General features: G+C 46.2%; 3 protein-coding genes across 3 annotated transcripts; 1 reads left to right on the top strand and 2 right to left on the bottom strand.

The window, feature by feature from the left end:
* The first annotated feature begins 488 nt into the window (after nucleotides 1-488).
* Nucleotides 489-1,761, top strand: LOC34617408. The gene is made up of 3 exons (XM_026335097.1): nucleotides 489-528; nucleotides 829-1,067; nucleotides 1,237-1,761. Exons 1-3 carry the CDS (start codon nucleotides 489-491, stop codon nucleotides 1,759-1,761), a joined length of 804 nt encoding a protein of 267 aa, XP_026190882.1.
* An 8,082-nt stretch (nucleotides 1,762-9,843) lies between these two features.
* On the bottom strand, nucleotides 9,844-13,590 carry LOC34617410. Its single transcript, XM_026335096.1, is given in 5 exon segments — nucleotides 9,844-10,010; nucleotides 10,546-10,862; nucleotides 10,974-11,452; nucleotides 11,994-12,110; nucleotides 13,450-13,590. Coding segments are annotated over 5 exon segments (1,221 nt in total).
* A 1,074-nt stretch (nucleotides 13,591-14,664) lies between these two features.
* LOC34617411 lies at nucleotides 14,665-21,693 on the bottom strand. Its single transcript, XM_026335095.1, has 13 exons — nucleotides 21,463-21,693; nucleotides 20,976-21,080; nucleotides 20,234-20,579; nucleotides 19,896-20,077; nucleotides 19,480-19,550; nucleotides 18,825-19,010; nucleotides 18,495-18,681; nucleotides 16,799-17,057; nucleotides 15,941-16,098; nucleotides 15,763-15,860; nucleotides 15,503-15,622; nucleotides 15,034-15,403; nucleotides 14,665-14,826 (listed from the first exon to the last, which is right to left on the bottom strand). The coding sequence occupies exons 1-13, from the start codon at nucleotides 21,691-21,693 to the stop codon at nucleotides 14,665-14,667; spliced, it is 2,475 nt and encodes an 824-aa protein (XP_026190880.1).
* Nucleotides 21,694-22,207: the final 514 nt, after the last annotated feature.

Here is a 22,207-nt window from a genome sequence, read left to right as displayed (position 1 = left end):
GGTCGGTGGCTTCTCTCACAACGTACTAGGCAAAAGGACCTTAACTATGTGCATATAAAGGTTCGTAAAAGAGTTAATTGAGCCTAGATGTACAAAAACCAAGATATAAGCAATTTATTATTAACTCCAGAAATTGAGAAGGTGGGGGAGTGGGAGCATCAAACCAGGCATGGATGTATGGGCCTCCACACATTGTGCTCCCAATGTGTTTGCCCCCTGTATGATGGTGGCTATGCTTCTGGCTTACAGCTATTCAATTTTCTGCACTGCCTGCTACTTTTTCACTTGGGGTCCTCCGGTGCTTTGCCCCTTGCCGTGCTATCTCAGGTTCCTTTCTCATTTCCCGCCTTGGTCTCTTTGCCTTGTTTCCTTTCTCTCTTGTTCTAATTTCCGAGGATGAAGGACGAGGCCGGAGCTGTGCTAAGGGCTGCATTCCTGGGTGATGACTCTACCGGTATGCAGACACACGCGCACCCACCCAGGCAGAAATGGAAGGAAAAGAAAGCGAAGAAAGACAGACAGCAACAGGTAGACAGAACTGAGAGGGCTTGAGCGAGGCAGACAAGCACTAGCTAAAGGACCATTTTAGAAAGTTAGCGCGAAGCTGGTTGAGACAGGCATGCAAGCAGGATTGATCACAAGATGATGGTGTAACTGCGCATGCAATAACGCAAGTAGAAATAGCACGGGAGATGTAATGGGCAAAGAGGCACGCGCGCGCTGGCAAAGCCAAGCAGAGAGACACCACCAGATACTTTTCATAAACGTGAGGGGTAAGAAAACCATGTATTTGTGCGTGATGTGCATCGTTTTCTGTTTTCCCCGTAGCTGCCCGTTGGTGGTTATCACTACTTGAACAGAGTCCAGGTATAGACGTCGTGTACTTATGGTGCCGGCGGCGGGAAGCAGCAGAATCGCTGATGCGGTCCCCAGAGGGCTCAGGCTTACAGACAGACCGCGTGGTATGGGGAGACGGTGAGAACACCCAGGGAAGAAAGAGCTTAAAAGCCATCGTCCTGTCACAACGTGTGGACTCTTTTATTATTGCAGCTTCGCCAGAAATGCATGTAAGTAAAGCATATGCATGCTGAAAGGGGTCAGAAAGCACCTGGGGACCCTAGACAAATACTAGGGGGGACTCACGCGGTTGCACGGGGATGTGGAGGTTTCTAAGTACGGTTGAGTTAGCCATGTTTTAAGACTGCATATGTTTCCTGCATTACATCTTTTCTGCAGGCGGAATTGCTGGAGACCCTCTTTTCCATACCACAAGGCAGAGAAAAGCATGTGTTTAGCTGCACTCCTCCCTCCTATAGTTTTCCTCGCATGCAGCGCCTTGTGTCGCAGTACGGTGATTCCACACCCCGGTGTGTTTGGGCAGTATGCAGCTCATTCATACACGAAGTCGCTGCTGCCAAAGTGAAAGCGATTCTTCTTGACTTAGGGCAGCTTGTGGCAGCGCAAGTGAATTGTACATCGCTTCTGCAAAACCAGGCTGTCGCTGAATGCGGAAACGCAAACAACCTCCTCAAGAGCAGTAGTCTAAATGGTAAGCCACATACCCAAGCCTTCAAGGACAAATTCAAGCATGCAGACATTGTGCTAGACCTGAACTTACAGAAGCTTTCCAATACCGTAAAGGCTAAGTACAGGACTTCATCTTTAGCTCAAACCGACAAGGCTTTCGATACCATGAAGGCCAAGCGGCCGGCAAACCTATGTTCTGAGCCACAACACCTCCGTCGATCCGCGACACATTAACCCTCAAGTAGACGATGTATCCCCTAGGCGCCAAATTACACCTAGGACAGCTGGACCATGCCAATTTCTGATTGCCTGTGTGTGTATCAGAGCTCCTAACTGGAAGTTGCTGTAGCGTTGTGGCTCTTTTGCGAGAATTATTTGGGGAGGTATCTACTGTGTCTTCTGTTAAAACTGGAGACTCAGGTTAGTTGAATTGCGATTTCTTGCGGGAACTGTTAGGTTAAACGGAGTAGATTGTTGAAGCGTGGTCGTCAGACACCTGATGACGGATGTAGAATGATGCCGAAAATATGGGTGCCTGTAAAGTATTCAAAGGCGTTCGTTGATGAAAGGCCAAATGTCCATGTTGACGATTAGATTGCTCCGAGATGCACATAACTAAATTACTTAATGGTATATTCAAGCAGGTCGTAATACATGTATGCTTGGGGGCCAGCTGAATATAGACTTGTACTTGCATGCTTGTGTGTACGTAGATGGGCCATCAATATGTTGTTAAGCATGAATACAAGTATATATTTATGAGACACTGCATAGACTATTTAGCTACCTGTGAATAATGCACACGCATATGCGTCCTAGTTCAATACAGCCCAAGGCTCCAACGTTAAAATGCGTTGCCTCTCTTTTACAGGAACCCTCTCGGGCCACATACAGTTTGAGCGCGGGCCTTCTGTGTCTCTACTCTTAGATTTACATTCGCCTCTCTCGCGATTCGAACTGATGGCATGGGGGCTAAAGGGACATGCCAAGGTGAGTATTCATGTGAATCCTATCGCCCCTCGTATCCCGAGGCGCAGGCAAAGGGGGTGGTGAGGTTATAATTAACCCTAAGCCCTGGAGGCTTGGAGGGATTTAAAGCGGTACGTTAATGAGTGCAGTACTTCATTTTCTTATGCTGAAGTGCTTATCAGCGTTTTATCTCGATTTGGGCTATAGTCAATCCTGTTGAAGCGTCTTATCTTCGTGTGATTGTTTGCTCGTGCTGGCAGTACACCTATATATTACTGCTGCTGATGTTGCTGATGCTGTAGCTTCAATGGGATCCCGAGAGAAAAGCATTTGAAGTCCACAGGTTTCTCCAGCATTACGAGCACCCAACTCTGCACCCAGTGACGGGCCCTACTTGGGCGCTGAAGGTTTGTCATAACCGCCCACATGCGGCAGACCCTGATATGTGAACCTTTCACATAGCACTGCACCCGCCCTTTGTAGTGTGTATCAAGTTGCGTACACGCCCTGAGGCGTAGGTCATCCCATCTTGTGCCAGCACCCCTTTACTTCACGACCCCATCTAGGAAACTGCCAACCATACATTTTCCACTCCCATCTACTCGATTTTACAAAACACGCAAACTGCACCTCTCAAGCCAGACAAAGCGTACAGCTCTGTTTTGAGGCGTGGTGTTTTGTACAGGATTGGGCTCGTGCTGTTGTTGGGTGTAAGCCTGAGGACTGCTCTTCATCGATGCCGTGCAACCCATACAACTTCGCAGTGAATCTTTCCATTGCGCGATCCCTTTTGATGAGCGGGGGCAGCACTGTGGCACTCAGGTGAGACTTGTGGGATACGCGACCGAGCAACTATTCTGTCTCACTCATCATGTAACTCTATTAGTAATACAAAATTGTCATTATGTCATTTACATCTACACATTACAAACAACAATAGTCCAGCAAGAAAAGGAATATGACAGGCTTCCAGGCACATGTATCACCAAAGTGAAAAGTCAAGGACTTGGCAATTTGCATACCAGCGCCACTTTCAAGCGGTTTTTGCTTCCTCACTGACTTGTGCCGCTTGATTAGAGAATTAAATTATCAGTCTTCTCGCTCTTGTTGCTTTCAGGAATTGCTGTGAGAAGCCTTCAGAAATCCAGCAGGCTTCTCGGACTGCAGTGGGAGCCATACTATAGGCCCCGCTACAGGATTGTTGCGGGCTCAAGGGGGCACCTTTACAGCTGACGAAACTGGGAAGTCAGTGCATTTGTGTAGTATGATGACGGTGAAACGGTCGTTGCTACATGGGATAATCTGTTTTCCTTCAACTTACAATCTGTTTTCTATTAATCAGCAGATACGCACACGCATTGTTTGGCACACAACAGCGAAGTTGAGCACATAGAAGACAACGTAGGACTTTGAACAATACAAGTGTATTGTTGGATTCGGAGGTCAGGGACTTCCGGCTGGCACCTTTGTTCGGTTCCAAAATCAAACAAAACGAAATGCCCTAGACAGGACAGAATTTTAGACCTGAGAGCATTCCAGAAGGGCTGGATATGTATCTGGTAGGATAAATGCTATGAATGAGTCTTAGAATCCAACATGGAACAACCCAGAGTTTTAGATTGACTGGAGAGATCCTGTACAAGTGTTTCACTTAGCATCCCATATTTCGTGCTTGGAGGTTCAGGAATTTTTATGGAGCGTTTCACACCATGCTCCTTGATACCAGCCCCTATCTCGGTTATCCATACAGCTCCATGATCTATTCGCTGCCTCTCCTCTTTCAGGTTCATCGACTTGAGTCCTTCTCCGATATTTGGTTTCCTCCCTGTGTCGCAGTTTTCTCTCAGCCTGTTTTTTTTCAGGCTATTTTGCATGATGTTTTCTCCCTCCTGTCGCCTTGCATCTGCGCTTCCTCTCTGTCGTGCCTGTTGTCTGTCTCTGTTTTATCTCCCGCCCTTATGCTGCCGCATCATCTCCAAGTACCTTCTCTATCATGGCTTCATTTGAGCTGCTGCGGCATCTGACTGCGGGTCTTCCAGACATCAGTTGCCCCCTGGGAGCTTTTGACAAGAAGCAAGGCCTCCTGTACACAAATAACTACCAAAGTTCGAACAGAATTTATTCGATATTCGAAAAGATTTTCAAGCAGAAAGTTATTTATTACTACTGATATGTTAACGTTTTACATGCGTGGCATTCATGTAGAGGCCACCAGCAAACCGTCAATGGCCATGCACATGTGTCAAATAAGCAAGCCCCAAGTAACCTGATTTGGAAGCCATATCAATAGCATCATTCCTTCCTTTTAATCTTATTGATTTTTTGGCTCAAATTCTGGAAGTCCACAAGGGAATAAGGTGCCCTGCGGTCTACCACTCCCTTGCGTTATCTATCCTTGGCAGTTCAAGCTTTCTCAAACAACGAAATATTTGGAACTGCTCGAATCTAGCCTTCATGCTCTGTAATTAAAGCGGTGGGCTCTCAGACCCTATTTACAAGCGCTAACGCATTGCAATCTGAAGCGTAATATTCTTTTTGCCCCTGCTGACTGTATATAATTGTTTTTTGACACAATTTCTCAGCTTTTGATTAGCCTGTTTCTCCGCAGGGGCGCTGCTGTCTCCCGGGTGGCCCCAAGAGCCTGCAGCTGTAGTGCGCGGCGGGTAGGGCTGTCACTTAGAGCGATTTTCTCCATCAGCTGCACACGGGGAAGGTCTCTGAGGGCGATGAAGGCTGAGTCACATATTGTTAAATTCCTGAGGGTACACAACAGCAGGAATCTGCTTGAACCCTTCTCATGTTGCTTGCTATTCGTGCCTGGCGTTAGTGCGGTTAGATCTTCTATCTGTTAAGCAGTTTTATCCTTTAGGCACTCTACTACATATTTCCACTACGAGGCATAAGCTGGGAAAAGTAGAGTGCTCTGGAGCAAGCCAATTGCTTTTAAAAATATCCTTGGCAAAAGCAGAGCAAAGGAATCCCCTGCTGGCGCCTCGAGTATAATGACTTTTCCATGCATTTTGATCAGGCAGTGACTTTTTCGAATACTACAAAATTAATTATCGCGAGCTGGAAGATCCAGGTATGATGAGTAATTTTTGATGCTCGTTGGGGTGTACGTGCAGTTCGATTTTACCGCTTGTGCCACTTCCGGAGGATCACCTATAGTTTATGGAGAAGGATTATGGAGAGTGGCTGAAATATACGCCTCAAAAATTGGGCTAGAACACAAAGTCTAAATTCTTCTGCACTCTGGCATACTCATTGTGCAATGCGTCTCTGGCTAGGCAGCACCACATACTGGGGTCTCTTCCCAGCACGCACGTGAGTTTGGCAATCTCCCTGCAGTCAGAGAAATGACAGCTTTGGTAGGAAAAGAACAAATTTGGAAACGTATTCGAAAGCAGCTTGCTCTGCTGCTGCATGCTTGTACCCCAGCACAAGTAGTGTTTCTTCCCCTGTTCCCCTTCGTTGTTTCTGTATATGCACTCACGAAACATTTCTATAAGCTTTCCGAGTACAGCTATTCTGGTTGTATAGTAGTTACATATGGATGGGGAGCAGTAAAGGCGGCAGAAGTGTCAAAGGCATCAATGGCGAGGTCAGCAGAGGACCCACCAGTTGCCTTTCTCCAGATGGTAAAGCAGCTTGCAGCTAAATGGGGACAGCACATATATCCTTACAAGGCCCCCTCCGATTGCTATCAGTGCCCCCTCTGGTTCAGCCGAAATAACTGTGGAATCTATGTGGGGAGCCTCCCCAAGACTCAGCTGACAAAGAGCACAGCACCCCTTATCCCTCCAGCAGAATGTCATTGTGCATGGGCATAGACACTACAAGAAACATCTACGGGGCTTGTGCGGGTACTACCATGCAGGACTAGTCATTTAGTACCACGATGTGTACATAGAGTGGCTCTCATTTAGTTATGGAACCTAAGAGTTTAAAAAGTTATTGCACCTTCTACAGCTAGAGTTAGGTTTGCTGCTACTTTAGGGCTGAAAACTGGGAGCACTACACAGATTAAAGCACGCTGCATATTAGTATCAACCACACAGACTAAATCACAGTGCAGAAGTTCCCTATTAATGTGCTTGATATTACCTGGGCTTCGAAGATAAGTGCAATGCACGGTAAATACGTTCTTAGCTGTTTCAAACGCATGATGCTACTTCAGTATTTACAATTAAGTGCTAAGCCGATATGTAGAACAGCATTTTCTCCTAACCCTTGGAAATTGAAACTCCGAGATAGACAGCAAGTCTCCTACAGTGGGGGCTGCAAACCACTGGTGCAACTGTCCGTCAACGACCCCTAGCAGCACCCCAGATCCCCATACCCAGCGGAAGCTTGCAACAAGGCCGCTGCTCACTTCCATCCATTGCCTGGGCCTGAGGCGTGCACATTTATACTCGATGCGCTCATATCACTATTCAATCCATGCACTATTGCTGAGCTTATGTGTACTTCTAATGAGGTATACAGATATATTGACAAACGCGGGTATTCAGGTGTAGGTATGTTATGCAAATGTAAAGTTACTTTTTATCACGTGTGGATTGCGCAACCCTATCCGTACACAAGGGCACAGCCTCAATATGCGCGCTCTGGCGTGTGCGATGCATGCCACATTATCTCATCACCAAGAATAGCTGTGAATATGAGTTTCAGTAGAAAGTTGTGTATGCATTGCCACGACTGTACAGCCAAATTTTTAAAACAGGTATATACATGCGCATGCACAATCTTGGAGATGTACTATCAATCCATTAGGAACAACGCTCATTTGTATTCGTTTGAATATATGTCACATCTGGTGTGCATATAGTATGCTTATGTCATTCTGTGCAAAAGTCCTTCTAAATATATAAAGCAGTATGAAAAGAGGCAGATTAATGAACAGTGGACAAGTAAATAAAGTGTCAAAGCATGGTATATGCCAGATACAGCACTAATGCTTTGCTTTTATTGTGCCTAACCGCTTCGCCTCTGAAATCAAGAGGGCCCCTTTGGCGTCTCGAATGGCGATATGACACCTGTCCCCATTAGCGGCCTGGGTAATGCCCACCTAAACGAACACATAGACTTCAGGAAAATCCTGCATATGCCGAATTGAGTGGATATTTTCAGTATTTTGCAGATACAGACCATGCTAATTCTTCAATACATTGGCCGGGTCAACGAACTACCAGGGAGTCCACCAAACGCGATTCTTGCCACCGCTATGGAACTAATTCAGGAATTTGCAATGCTGCTTCACCCCCTAAGAGAAACTAAATGCTTGGATACGCCTTGATGTGACGAAGTGTTTGGCTTGGCTCCGGTGTGAGCTTAGGGTCTACGGTTAAAGCTCTTGAAAGTCGTTAAGCCAACCTCCTTGATTTCACAACAGTGAAGGTATTCCTCTGTAAAGTTTCCACTCCGTGCGTCGTTTATTTGCAGCCTCTGTTGCCACTTGCCTGTCACCTACAATTAGCAAGAAAGGAAAACTGCAGTGTAGTGAGATGGCCACAGTTAACATCAACCGCCGTTAAGCACCATGCAACCAGGTGCAAAGAAGGATGGCCAGTAGCGTAGCACGTACCAAAGAACTAGACAGCAGTCGCGTGCTTTAGGGTTTTTCCTTTGCAGCTTTCTAAGTGTCCGTTTTTGACCGCAAAAGTGTTTACACGGCTGCCTCACTATGTCTCATAAAAATCTTTCCGACTCAAACCTTTCTCCTATTGCTGCTATCATTGGCAAAACAGTTTGGGATAGGAAATTCAGGAACGGCTCTGCGTGTTGCATCTATTTGAATTAAGTGGCTTCCTCACCAGAACAATTACTGCCGCTGAACAAGCAGCCCTGAGTTTATAAGGTGCGTCCGCTGGACGTGGGATACAGCACAGACGGCCACCACATAAACTAAATACCTGCAAAGAAGCATTGCTAGATTATTTGGAGGCATTCCACTCCCCATGGTGTGTTCTACCCCTGATGCTTCTTGCAAGTGGAGGGAACCATTTGAAACTAATCAACTATTTATGCATTCAATAACACTACGTAGGCTTCAAGAGGTCAAAACAAAGGACACGACATATTCGAGTATCTGCCGTTTCTAGTGAACGCAACTATTATGGCCTACGTGAAGAGCTGAGCAAGCAACCAATATTCGCATCACTATCTACTCAAACAGTCGATTGACCAGATGTGCTCCACTGCTAGAAGCCACAACAAGCAGTTCGAAGAAAAACTAGTGGCAACTTCAATAAGAGCAACGGCAGGAATACCAGGAAAAGCAAGGACAAAGCCTACAGCAATAGCATTAGCAAAAATAGAAGCAATAAGCAGCTGTGTCGTTTTGTCCGCACGTGAAGAGCGTTTGAGTCTGAGTAGCAGACAGCTCCTCGGCCTACAAATACTTCTTGGGGCGGCTGTGATGTCTCTATAGCAATTGGCGCTCTGCGCATCGAGGCATTTTCCTGCGTAAACACATGCGAATGACCATGTTTCAAAGTATGTAGCTTCTGGCCATTCTTGCTAGCAGGCTAAAGTGTTTCTTTCGCGCTAGTTGACACCATCCACGTTGCGCGTGCTTGGCTCAAATCTAAATGCGCTGAGCCAAGGGTGAAAACAAAAAACCACGCCCACTTGCCTGGGTAGGGTAAACAATGCATTGTTTGGTTGTTAGTACCACAAGGCATTCGGGGCCTTCGATACAGGTTGCAGGACAGCAATTCAAAAGAACAGCGCCAGGCGAAGCAGATAAGGAACATGCGGAAACGCAAAATATCAGACTACATGCAATTCAACCCCTAGGACAGCTGGAGCTTAGCACCCTTACATCAGGTACCTCTAGCGGTTTATAGTTGGGACTTTTTGCGGGAAACGAATGGATATGGTGTATCAGTTGCTTCCTCACTCTGCGCAAAGTCCACAATACTTTCCCTAGTTAAGACATTGCTCTGACTCCCTTCCAGCCAATCCTGCAAGCCCAATTAGTGCGTCCACAAATGACTATGAACTTTATTCACCGAATACCCCTTTGCATTCCTGGTTCTCGGTTGTTCTCTCTCTATCCATCCTTCAATGTAGTTCTGTATATGCACATATATATTTGCATCTGGCTCTCAATTTGTCCAGCTGCCATATTTGCGGATTTTCCTGTGCGTCTCTCTCCTCTCTCTCTGTGTACTCCGTAAAGTGAGCTCGGTATGTTGCATTCGGTTGCCTTACTCATCTAGGCTCCGTTGCGTCCTAATTGATGCATGACGTAGCTACTTCATGCTCCATCTACCTAGGTGCAAGCCCCAAATCCTGCTCGTATTTTTCTACTGCTATGCGGTGGCAGGAAGGCCTTCCTTGGTTCTATCGTACCTCTATTTTTAAAATATTGTGACCTTCCATCGTTGTACGATAACGCCAGCTGTCTCTTCTTATAACCTTGACTTTGAAGCAATAAAACCCGGAGGACCCGCAGGCCGCTGCAAACTGGAGACTGTCAGAGGCCCACCGCAGCGCGAAAACGAAGTTCACTGAATAGTAGACATACACAGAAGAAGATATACATGAATACAACCCCTTAAGACTGGCCTGCTCTCAGCTTCTAGAGCATCCGGCTCTCCATTGACGCAACGAAAATGCTGCTGACTGACGTGAATGGTTTTGGAGGGCTGACCAGTAAAACTCTACAGGTGTCCCCACACAGCCAGAAAAGCTTGGAATTGTAAATAGATAACGTGTGGTTTTGTAATGAGACGCCTAGTCTACAGCTTTTGCAGGACTCTCTTGCATTGAACGCACCGTGAAGTAAGGTAGCGATATCCAGAACTTCACCTCGTGCACTACAGAGAACCAAAGAGCCCCCAGCTCCAATGACAAAGTATTCTCCCAACGAGCTCCAAGCTACTGCGGTTGGGTGCCCCTGAGTCCCCAGTTTCTCCCACGATCCATCTCCCCTTCGGAATCCGTCGCTTGGTAGCCAGGCCCGGGGGCTTACGCTAAGGTGCTCTGTGGGCATAGACCTCAAGAGAACTCCTTCCGCATCCCAGATGCGACAGGTCCAGTCACAACCCGTGGAAACTATCATTCCTGCTGAAACAGGAGCCCAGTCAGCACTAGTTATGCCCCTCGGATGCGCTTTCCAGCTCTTGACTTCAGCATTTTCTGCTGCCTTGTCTCCGTTCGTTTCTTGGCATTGGACATTCCTACAAAAGTGCTGTAGCTTAGTAAGAGTGATCCATTCTCCAGCAGCCAGCAGAACACTTTGGTTTCCCCATTCCCAGCAGAGCGCAGTTACCCCTAGGCCACCAGCAGCAAAGTAGTTGCAATCTTTTGGCCCTTCTGCGCACACTTGAAATCGCCTCTGACAGACTAGTCCCTGACGGCTCCTAATACACAGCCCATATAGTATACGTATTTCTCATTCACTCTTTGATTAGTGGGCAGAGAGGCAGAAGAACTTGCTAGCGTTCTCAGAGTATAGGGTTTAGGCCTACGGAGGCGCACTCAAACATTAGACTTGCCAGATACATGCAGATCCATTTGCTGCAGCAGTAACGAGAAGGCTGCCATCGGAGTTCCACACAGCTCCATCTACAGGGGCCGCGTGAGCCTGAAGTGCCTGTGCAGACACATCCCAGCTCTCGAGAGAATACGTACCGCTGGGCGGATCTGACAAACGTTCCAGTAGGAACACAGAGCCAGCCCGAGTGCCTAAAGCCATACATAAAACCGTTCCAGCCCCAACTAGGCTGTAGATCGCTGCTACAAGGATTGAATCTTCCACGGGCAGGGCGATGTGCGCCTGCACAGCTGAAGCCGTAGACTCCTCAAGGTCATAAGCCTGGAGTTTGCCCTCACTGGAAAGAGACCAGACCCTCTGGCAGTGAAGATCCTCTCTGCTGCGCCCTCCTACTCCCCACTCTGCCAAGAAACAGCCCTTTATACCGCAGTCTCCACGGGTTGCCTCCTGTAGCTGCAGCATCGTTTCTTAGGAACGCTGAGACAGTATCACACTCCCTCCTATCTCCCGGAGGAGAGACTGGGGAAAGGAGTAAGGCTCTGCTTAGTCAGTGAACAGTTTAGTAGTTAATCCTGTTTGTTTGCGGTTTGAAGTATAGCTTCATGTCATTAGGTGGCTGGCTTCCTTATAAAGTTAGTAGTAGATAGCTACTTGCTTTCTCCTTTGATCAAGTGCACGTTGTGGGCTTCCCAAGATGTTGTGGCTTGGACCCTCTTGAGCCTCCTAGGGATGCCTATCCATGTGGAGGGAGGAGCTTCTGTGTGGACCGATTTCTTGTATACCCAAACAAGCTGCACTTATGCAGCTGCTCGTGCGGCATTGACTGCTTTGTTTGCTGCTAAGCGCTTTTGAGGTATGCATCAAGTGCTTCGGGTACTCCACATAAAGCTGGCCATTACGATGTACATCTTTCACACCACTGCACCTGCGAATTCCTACCTTTTCTCAGCAAAGGGCACTTGCGCCGCTTGTATTTTCTATGCAGACTGTCTGCCTGATGTCCTAAAATTCTAGATATGGTTGGCAAATAAGCCTTCTTGCAAGCTTTCCACTTACTAATAACCGCAATGTGAGACCCCCACACACGGAGTGCCCCTGCTGAGAACGCCAGCTTTACAGGTGCAAAGAGAAGGAAATGTGGAAGCCAGCAAAAAAATAGCCCTAATACTACTGTAATACATTAATTTGATTTCATGTCACATACAATCAATGATTTTGTCTCAATTTTATATCGGCATGGGGGAAAAAATCGGGGACAGAAACCAACAGCGCCCCACACGGGCCTTCAGTTGTATTACAACAGTCATCAAATTCATAACCATCTTATATGGCTGGGCTTGAAAAAACAAAAGTACACCTTGAAATGTTTGTTTGCTGATTTTTAGGGAAATGGAAATGCTAGGTACATGGCAATTCAACCTTTTCACTTTGCTCCCCGGGGCAGTTCAAATGAAGGTCCCTTGAGGATCCAGTAACATCTCCCACTACCTAGTACTAATCACATGTAAATCTTTTATGATGCATATTCATACATTCATTGATAGGCTACATTGAGCGACAATGTGGGTGGGTCGCTGTGGTTCAACAGTCTACAACCGAGATAACGAATTGCCGTTTTTCCCAATCTTACGTTTACCGAGTACAGTGAAATACACTGCTTTAATGAAGAAAAACTTTTTTTCTAAGTCATAATCATGTGATACACTTGAGCAACGCGTGAAAGTCAATAAGGGCATTCCTCTTCTTTCCAAGTACTTTTGTAACAGCCGCCGTATCATGAGAGAGGAAAATACACAACAAAAGCTTTAAAGAAGTCAAAAAATTGATTCTCGAGACGTAAGCTAAGAATCTGATAAAACAGTGTGCAATCGCGGGCTGACGAAACAGCAGTCGTATTGTCACAAAGAATCGAGCCGCCCTGATGACTCTTTAAAGATTTTCACATTCAAAGACTTATCTAGCGCTGACCATCAATGCCGATTACTTGAAGTATCACAGTTATTTTATTATGAGTTAATAGGCTTGCTGTTTAGCTGGTGCAGTCGCATGTTGCACTTCACATCTGCGGGAATCGCTATCCCTATGCTGCCAAGTCAGATGGACTAATGTAGCTCCGCCAGTCTTGAGAGGCGAGCAACCCTCTGTATAGGCACAGAAAACACATATTTCACGGTAGCTCTGGCGTCAATTGCTGATGGTTCAGGCAACTGCTCACAGCCTGGCCAAAACGCAGGAAGAACAGAAAAGTCTATTTTGTACACCTTAGTAGGGCAGCACAAAGCTTCACCCAAAACGAAATAGTGATGAATGCAAAAAATGGTCTAATGTGTTCTATTCACTTACTATGTATTGTGAAGTATTTCACTTTTTCTGTGTCGTAAAACGCTGGATGGCATTTGATGATTTTTGCCTTTGAGGAACTAGGCCTGCTGCTCAATTCTTACAAATACCTGACAACCCGTGACACTTAAGGCACTCTTTGGGTACGTCTTCTCGATTTTGTCTGAGGCGTAAGCCGCCTCCCAGCACACTAAAAGTGTCGACGATTGACTATAATCAACTGAAATTTTCTTCTGCACTTTTCCCCCCATTTACTTATATCAGCAAAATATCCCTTCCTAGGGAAGTGAGGCGCAGTGCAGTTATCCGGGCGTGTTGGACCAGACGAATATACATATAGAATTTATCGTGAGTTCTGGCGAAGACACGCCTTTCTACGTATCGGATGCAACAGCTTGACTGCTAGTTTCTAGCCATGCATCTAATGTAGGTGCTGTTTCCTGCTCTTGCTGCTTTGCCTGGTGCTCCAGGTCCTGGAAACAAGGACAAATTGAACAGCCGATTGGCAGACCACAAATGTACACAGGATTAAGGGTGTGATTTACATTGCTCAGTATGGTGATATATATTTTAGAGTCCATGTAACGTGAGCCGCGTGGAAATCTACCCTCGTCGACTGGTGGTCAGCTATCAATCTGGAAGGGACATTCTATGTACTTCAAACATTCGTCCACTCTAGGTATTTTAGCAGTTGTGAGCTAATAAATGCTAAAAATTGTGACCCAATTTGACGCGCCAGAACTAATGACCTGCTTTGTTAGGTTTTCACATCGCCTTCATCTATCGAAAGGTGCGCCGACGGTTTTGCTCCACGGCGGCTATAGCCTGAGTTAGCTACCCAGTCATATAAAGGACCCTACCTCAAGAAACGCTGATTCCATATCTCTGTATGCCCTCTCCAATGATTCAAGTTCAGGACACTCGGTCTCAGGTGCTACAGACGTCTGTAGGGTTTCTGCCTCTCTGTCAGCCATGAGACTTTTCTTATGCAATTCAGTTGCCTAGCGGCACAACAAGCACAGGGATCGTTTTCTTTTAACACGCTTTTAGGGGGGCTGTTATAGGATAAAGTTTACTGCAGCCTGCCCGATCCAGATAAGTGACAGCCACAAATAATAAAGGAGGCAAGTCTTGTCGGCGGCCGGTACCAAAGAGAGAAAAAGTTCTAGAAACAGTTCAAGTCACATTCGATTATGGTTAAACACAATTAGCTGATTGCACGAGGGGAAAAATAGTAGTTTGAATATTACTAAACATCAAACATAAGCAGAAATTATAAGATTATCTATCGAAGGAGGCAATTCATTCCGAGGAGAATATCTGCCTTAGAGGTAGTCTTTAATGTAAATAGTAAGCAAAAAGCTAAACCATGCTTTATATATAGCTTTGATCACCTTTGCATGAATAGGCTTGCGAAAATTTAAGTAGTCCAGCCGTTCGTCTTCGTTTAGCAGCATCGTTGAAATGTTTGACAACTCCTCTGGATACTGTTTATGATAACACAGAAACGACACGCAATTCAGCTAAGCCCTTAATCATGAACACTTGCGGTAATACTCTTGTTCGTAAACTGTAGATCGCACATAACGAGCGAAGTTTTGCCTCGGGGGGATCTATGGACACACTGAAAAGTCCCACATTCCTGTTTCTTGTACCGTAATATAGCGCTGATTGTGACATGCAGAGTGGCTTACAGGTGTGCTGAGACTGGGCAATAGCCGGAGAACTCGTAGGCTTCCTACTGCATCGCCAACTGCAAGGTAGCTAAAAGCAGGATTGGGCACGAAGGGTGCCTCCGCCATCTTTGTCGCCAGTACATGTCTAGAAAAATTCCTTGATTTTCTACGGCCACGGTCACCCTTTGGCTGATGCTGATGCTCTTGCTGCCTCAGATCAGGAAATGCCAAGGCAGTCAGTTGAGCTGCAGAGACAGGAGCAGTAGCTATAGGTTTTTGAAGCTGGTCTCTGATATCCCAGACCTCCAGGCTGCCATCGATTCTACCGATGAACAGCACACCAGGCCGAGAGGCGCTCCAAGCTCCGCAAGAGTAACTTGAGGTGGGACTGAAAGCACGTGCGAACGCTGTGCTCACAGGAGTAATTTCGGTGGTCGTTCATTTATTTATAAGAAGCGGTGCAGACATGCAGATGAAGTGAACGCGCTAAGGGAACGCAGCCGTATCATGTAGGCAATAGTCGTGCCAAGCTCCCAGCTTCCTGCCTTTGCTCGTTCGTAAGGCAAACGCTGGTGTTCTAACACCACTGAGAGCAATATGCCACATGCTTGAGGCGCTTGAGTTTTTGCAATTCGTGGATAAAAACTGCTTCCCCTTCTCATCAATGATATGTGACTGGATTAGTGTATTTGTGCATTGCGTTTATCGCACATGGGAGAGGAGTACACGGGTCGGGAGCGTCCTAGCCTCAAAATGTGAAAAGCAAATTCAGTCACCAAAACGGCTATTTGCGGCAAAAACGGAGACAATTGAAATGCCCTGGACGGACGGAAACAGCGTGTGGCCTACAACAAATACAGATAACGCAAAATACACAGACACAAAGGCACATTTGGCAGCATATACCGAAAAAGAGTTTAGCTACTGAAGGAGCAGCGTCAGTGGCAGCATGAGTTGCAGTTACATTGATGTCAAGCTTTGACCTTATATCGCTGGCCATCAAACCAAGAACACGACTCTGCACTACTGCCCTTATTTTGCAGCAGGAGGAAGAATAACGTGCTGTAGGCCTACTGGGAAGTGCTGCTTAATATGCTCAACTTTCACGTCGCCATATGACACATCCCAGTCTCCCAAAATTATATCTCCCTCTTCCTGATCAGGTGCCACGCCCGCACACAGTGTACTGCTTACGGAATTGACGGGTGTGAAGTTAAACAGGGATGCATATTCCCATCAATCGTTTGCCTTCAAACTTGGAGAATCACAGTGTATCGTACACGCTAGGAAAATCAGGGGAGATTCAGGGTCTTGCCACTAGAATCACTATTAAGTTTCCTTCAAGGTTTTCCTTGGAACATGTGTCCCAGCTCGAAGCTTACAGTGGACGCCCAGAATTCGGAGGAGACCGTTTGTGGCTTTTCAGGAAGCACAATAAGTTCACAGCAGCTGACGGGGACTCCTGATTGCCAGAACAACAAATGGCACGAAGACAATTTCTCAGAGGCTATCTACCGGGTGAAGACAGCACGTCGCAAAGGGGATGCGCATGTAACTACTGGAGAGCTGCTGTTGTTGCTACGTCCAGTCACTGGTAGCCGCCCGTCAGGGTTTGGATGCAAATTGGCGACGACATAAGCTAACAGCATGACTCTTATTGCAATAATAAGCATAGAAAACAGCTTTGCGCTTACGCCAATGTGGCAGGGGGCTACAAACAAAGCCGCTCAATATGCGAGACTTGTCTACACTCGTCAGCTGATGATCTGTGCGTTTAGCGTACCTGTGTCTTGTTTGCGCAATTGGCATTGGAGTACTGGCTTCCAGAGGAACTCTGCATGCTCTGCATTTGCCACTGCAGTGGCAATGTCCCACACAAAAATACCTCCATCCGCTCCACAGGAAAGAACATGCGTGCTTTCCGCTTTTGGATTGAAGTAAATGGCCAATGAGCGCCTGAAGTCAAGAGAAGCAGGCAGCGGTTTTATGTGCTGCACTGGTCTCTTGTGAGAATAATCGATTGCTGAGGAAAGCAACGACGACTGAGCTGAACCAGGGAGTACGACGCCTGCAATTGCAAATCGAAGCAGTTAAGACTTATTTTCCAAAATGTGTGTCTCACTTGACGTAAGTAAATATGGATGTATGGAACAGCAAACATTAAACTAGCAAACGAATTAAGTGGCAAGGTAGTCCGGAATTTTGCACCTGTTTGACACCCTTAACGCAAAAGACTTGGTCAATAATGGTGTCAGAGAATAAATGATCGGTAGGAGGCTACGGCCAAAGGGCAGCGGCAAGCACTAGCGACCCCAGAAAGAGGGGTTAAAAATGCAAGTAGTGGTCTTGGCTTCGGGCGGGTACTCACTGTTACTGCTGATCAATGAAGGACGTCGATCAGCCATTTGCTGGCACCAAAGAAAACTAGCATCCCACACAACAATCTGCAGAATACGCAGGCCCCACCTCCTCATTTTCGTCTCAGTCTGGACCTGTGTTTTCTAGTTTGGAGAGGCCTTACATCACTGAACAACAGACTCGCTTATTATGATTGAAGTGCACTCATACACCTACAAAATATCTTTTACTTCCAGCGCTGCTTTTCTAAGGAGCCTACGGCTTCTTAAAAGGAAGGCTTCAATAGTAACCATTTGATATACCTGCCGAAGGCTGAAGACTAAGGCCCCTCAAAATAGGTGTTGTGCATTTTCTTCGAGTATTTGCCTTAATTTTGGCGTTGCGTGTAAGCTTAACAGCTACAAAAGCTCTCACCTGTCCGCTGATAAGGCCTGCCACCAAGTACAGCCCCCTTTGAGCTACGTGGACGAAACACAAGGTCGTGACGTCCTACAGGTGGACGACAGCAAATGAAAGAGACTTACATTTCAACTCACACATTTACCCCTTTCTGCCTATGCAACCTATCTTCAAGGTGGTCTAGCTACAACTAAAGCTAATGCTCTGTCTACATTGCAGCACTTTTTGTACATCCCATGCAACGTCGCATAAGGCAATAGAATAATCCATGATGTCCCCCCTCTTTACATTGTCAGGAATCCAAACATGTGGTTCTATGACTAACGCTCTAAAATTCTCGCTAATAATTGGAGCACATGACGTTCAAGCGTTTTTTGCTCAAAGGAGGAAAACAATTTTGGGGGGCGATCCAGCAAGTAAATGGCATGCCTCTTTGTTTGCACGCATACAATAACTTAAACCTCTGCAGTGTCATTCGGAGTCCTTGTAGCACAACACGCCCCACTATTCCTACATATGCAAAAAGTACTAGAATGCCTGCAGCAGGGCAGCCTAAGTAATGCCTCGTTCAAAGTTACCAGTATTTAGGAATAATTTTCCCTCCAGAGCAGCTGTAATTATTCCGTTTCATATGATATAGTGATTATACCAATCTCTATTCTTTTTTCTTCAAAAGTATTCACTGCGCTTGTGCTAGCCTTCTAGATAATCAAAAATATCACCAATTCGTACAACTGAACTATCAATTCAGTTTGGCGTACCGCCGGGGCTTCAAAGATGTGCTGGGGAGCAAGCGGTTCCTGCAGAGACCATATCAAGATAAGAGACTTCCCTGAATGCCATTGAGACTCAACACGCTCATCAAATGAGCTCGCTTCCATGATGGCGCAAGCAATCAGAGCGCCTGACCTGCTCACACACCAAGTGCCAGTGCAGACCTATGTTTTTCCGTATGCGTGATGGTGAGCAAGTCAGATATGACCCAGATTTCTGACACGGAAAAACTCAAAAGTGAAGTAGACTTGATTCACGGTGGATGTCACGTGACGTACTCCGGAACCCATCGAACGGAGGAAATGACTTTGTTCTTTGAGTGCAAAAGGTCGCTGAAGGTAAACGCTTCCCTGATACTGTCCTTTACTTTTACATGCTCTTCAGCATTTCCAGATTCTTCCAAGGGCATATATTCCTCTTTTAAAACATCAACAGCTTCGTTTTGCTGCAGTGCTTCCTCCATCCTGAGTATACAGCGCTACACCCAACGCATGGCATGCAGCTCCATACTAAGGAGGTGTCGGAGCATCCATTGGCATAGAGATGTTAGTGATGAATATGCAGACTGTCTGTACTGTATGCTTCCGCTCAGCAGATGCAAGAACAGATCACACGAACAGGTATTAAGAATGCTTTCTCCAAGAATATTCGAAATGGGTACGTTGAATGTTTGCGTCGACAACTTTAGCATTTAAGTCTCCCGATTATAGCTACGCGTGCTTAATTATACAAACATATCCTCTCTGTAAATGCGGCAGATCCTTTTTTCCGTAGCATTCTAGCCGCATATAGCTGTTGCCAGATCAGCACCCGTTCATGATGCGAGCAATACGCAGACAAAAACTGCGTATCAAGGAAACGCTAGTAATAAAGTCTCTAGAAGTATAATTAATATTTGAATACATGTTGCTTTTTGGTGTGCCCGTGTCTTACATGGACTCTACTGCTGAAAAAAATGTCTTAAGGTTCTTGCGAGACGTAAAGGTAGAGACGCCAGCCTTCCTCTGAAGCAATAAGAAGGAATAAGAGTGGGCTAATTTTTGAAGGAGCTATTCAGACACGCAATCGATAAAGCAGTGATGGTGATAAAATGTCGAGAAGAGCTTTATAAAGCCATGTTTTCAGTGCTTGGAATATGATTCTAAAAAGCTCTCCGTGGTGTAGTTGAACCTGCGCTTTCTCTGTAGACACAAAACTAGCCCAGCTAGCCACCAAGTATAATTTACCATAGGGCTCGGTGCTTCAGTAATGGCTGCGCCATGCTTTGCTTTACTGCCTCATTGTTTTTGCCAATCGTATAAAGCACAAGGCGGCCGATGATGATTAATTTTAGAAAATGTATTGCTCACTGATAGGGCACTTGAGTCGTGCTGCATCTCCACTGCCTTCACTGTCAATCCTGCTGCTTGGCAGCACCGTTCTGCTGTTGGTGGAACAGCTTGAATCCCGAATTCGAGCTCCTGTTTGAGGTCTACACTTAACGAGTCCTGGACGGCAATAGATTGGGCAACACAAGAAAGCAGGACGTCTACTCCTGCCAAAAGAGTTCAGGGCGCAATATGTGAAAGTACCGATTTGGGTAGATCATACAATCTGAACAGCTAGCTTTCAGTAGTTATGCCAACATCAATAGCAGTAGCAGTAGCACCAGTATGACCAGATGGGTCCCACCAAACAGTTCACGCGCTGCTCAGCTTGTAAAGTGTTATAGCTTTCGGTGGTACCACACTGACTTTGGGTGCTCTTAGCAGTAGCGGCTGGCCTGTGAAGGGTTGTACAGGTGCCGTGACGTTTAGAGTGTGCCCATCTTTGATTACAGTTTGTTTGAGAAGGGCTCGCTTTGTTTTAATTGTCATCGCCGCTATTTCAGCAGCAGTGATTGCGGATGTCTCTGACTGCCACTGACGAGGGCTTTGAGGAGCATCAAACTCCTCATTTCTCAATCTTATATTCGCCTCCCCGTCCGACAGCAGCTGCCGCTTCACCTCCTCTTCTTTGGTAGCAATCGCATCAGCCTGGGCTGCCAACACTGCCTAACGAGCCAGAAGCAAAAGTGTTGAAGCATGGCCATTGTTAGACGGAATTGTTGGGACACAGTGCAAACCACTGTAGATTCATCGAGGGCTTGCATATATATGCACTGGATGCAAAATATCCACAAGCATGTAACATCCCCCGAGTGAAATGACGGCTCCCAAAGGAGGGCCATTGGTTTGAATAACCACTGATATGCTAATTTTTTCTTTCGCCATACAATAAATGACTCTCAACTTTGATTCACGTAGTATGCAAGAATTTTGCGGCGAAGACCTCTACCGTAGTTCCACTATGCGCGACTGATCTGTCCTATCTTTGTCCTATCTTGCAAGGTGACAGGAATTTCGAGGTAAATTTGCTGAGGCCTTTCTAAATTTCATGTATGGTCTTACTTCGTGGACAGCTTGGTAGGCCATCTCGCTGAAAGGCATCAAGTAGTTTGCTCCGTAGTTGCCTGGGTCATCGCGAACCAATAGCAGCTTATCCAATGGATAGGCCTGAGCGGAGTAACATCCTTTAAGCCGTTGAGCATACTGCAGAGCCCAAAAAACGATCCACTGAGTGAAGTGCTATTCATGCCAACTGCAAGCGCTTTTTTGGCATATGTAACTCTCATGGCTGATACGACGAAGAGCGAAATGTATCGGAGGCAGGTAATCCACAAGCAGCATTTAATAGTTTTTAATACACTATACTGATGCACGTGTAATTTTGGCACAAGTGAGATTCATATACCTAAACTTAAGGGCGTTTATGCTGAATCATTGCAAATGCTGTGGTAGACGCAAAACTTGCAATACCAATATCCTCGCAGTAGCTTCCAGACACATAACATCCAGAATTTATAAATCTTAGTTCATTTAGAGGCAATGAGCAGACCTTAATAACGGTTTTATGGTCAGTCCAGTCAGATTCGTTTCCCCTGCTCGCTATCTCCTGCAGTACATCTTTCTTCGGGAAATGCTTGAATGGCAGCAAGCGACAATCTGGGCCGTCACTCAGAAGCAGACCCATCCGCTTCAGGTTCTGTTTTCGAACCATCACGCCCATTATTCCGTCAAGCCCACCCAGTAGCTGAATCCGTAAGTCGCTGAGCACAATACAGTCCATTTGATGCTAACTCGTGAGGTCCGCTAATAAACAATCAATTTACCTTGATGCAATTGCTTTTTGTTATATCCTGCTTACTCACCACTACTCGTGTCTTATAGCCTATCCAGCTGCTAACAAGGTTATTTCTGGAGCCCTTTTGTCAAGATAGGGTGGAGTGTGCCGAAGTGTCTAGCTACGTTTTGAGGATCACGCAAGCTAGCAATGTGCAAACAAAACCAAGACCCAGCTATAAGAGGAAATACATGACTTGATCAAGAGCGGGCAGGCTGTGCATACTAAGGAGACTAGTTACTGAGACGCAAAATGAAAGCGATGTGGAGACGCATAGTGTTGAGGGATGGGCTCTCTGGGAGTGAAAATTTCAATCGCTACATGCAGCCCTACAAATCTGTAAGTTCGTGGGATGGTAATTTGGTTGGTTTTGCTGCAAGGCCGTATACCGTTGAATCCCTCTTGCCATCACCAGTAGCTATTCCCTGTGCTAACGCCTCTTGTTTGGCGTGCCCCTCTG

Source organism: Cyclospora cayetanensis, unplaced genomic scaffold, assembly GCF_002999335.1.
Source record: "Cyclospora cayetanensis isolate NF1_C8 unplaced genomic scaffold, CcayRef3 CcayRef3_contig_6, whole genome shotgun sequence".
NCBI lineage: Eukaryota > Apicomplexa > Conoidasida > Eucoccidiorida > Eimeriidae > Cyclospora > Cyclospora cayetanensis.
This window is presented reverse-complemented; position numbering and strand designations above follow the sequence as displayed.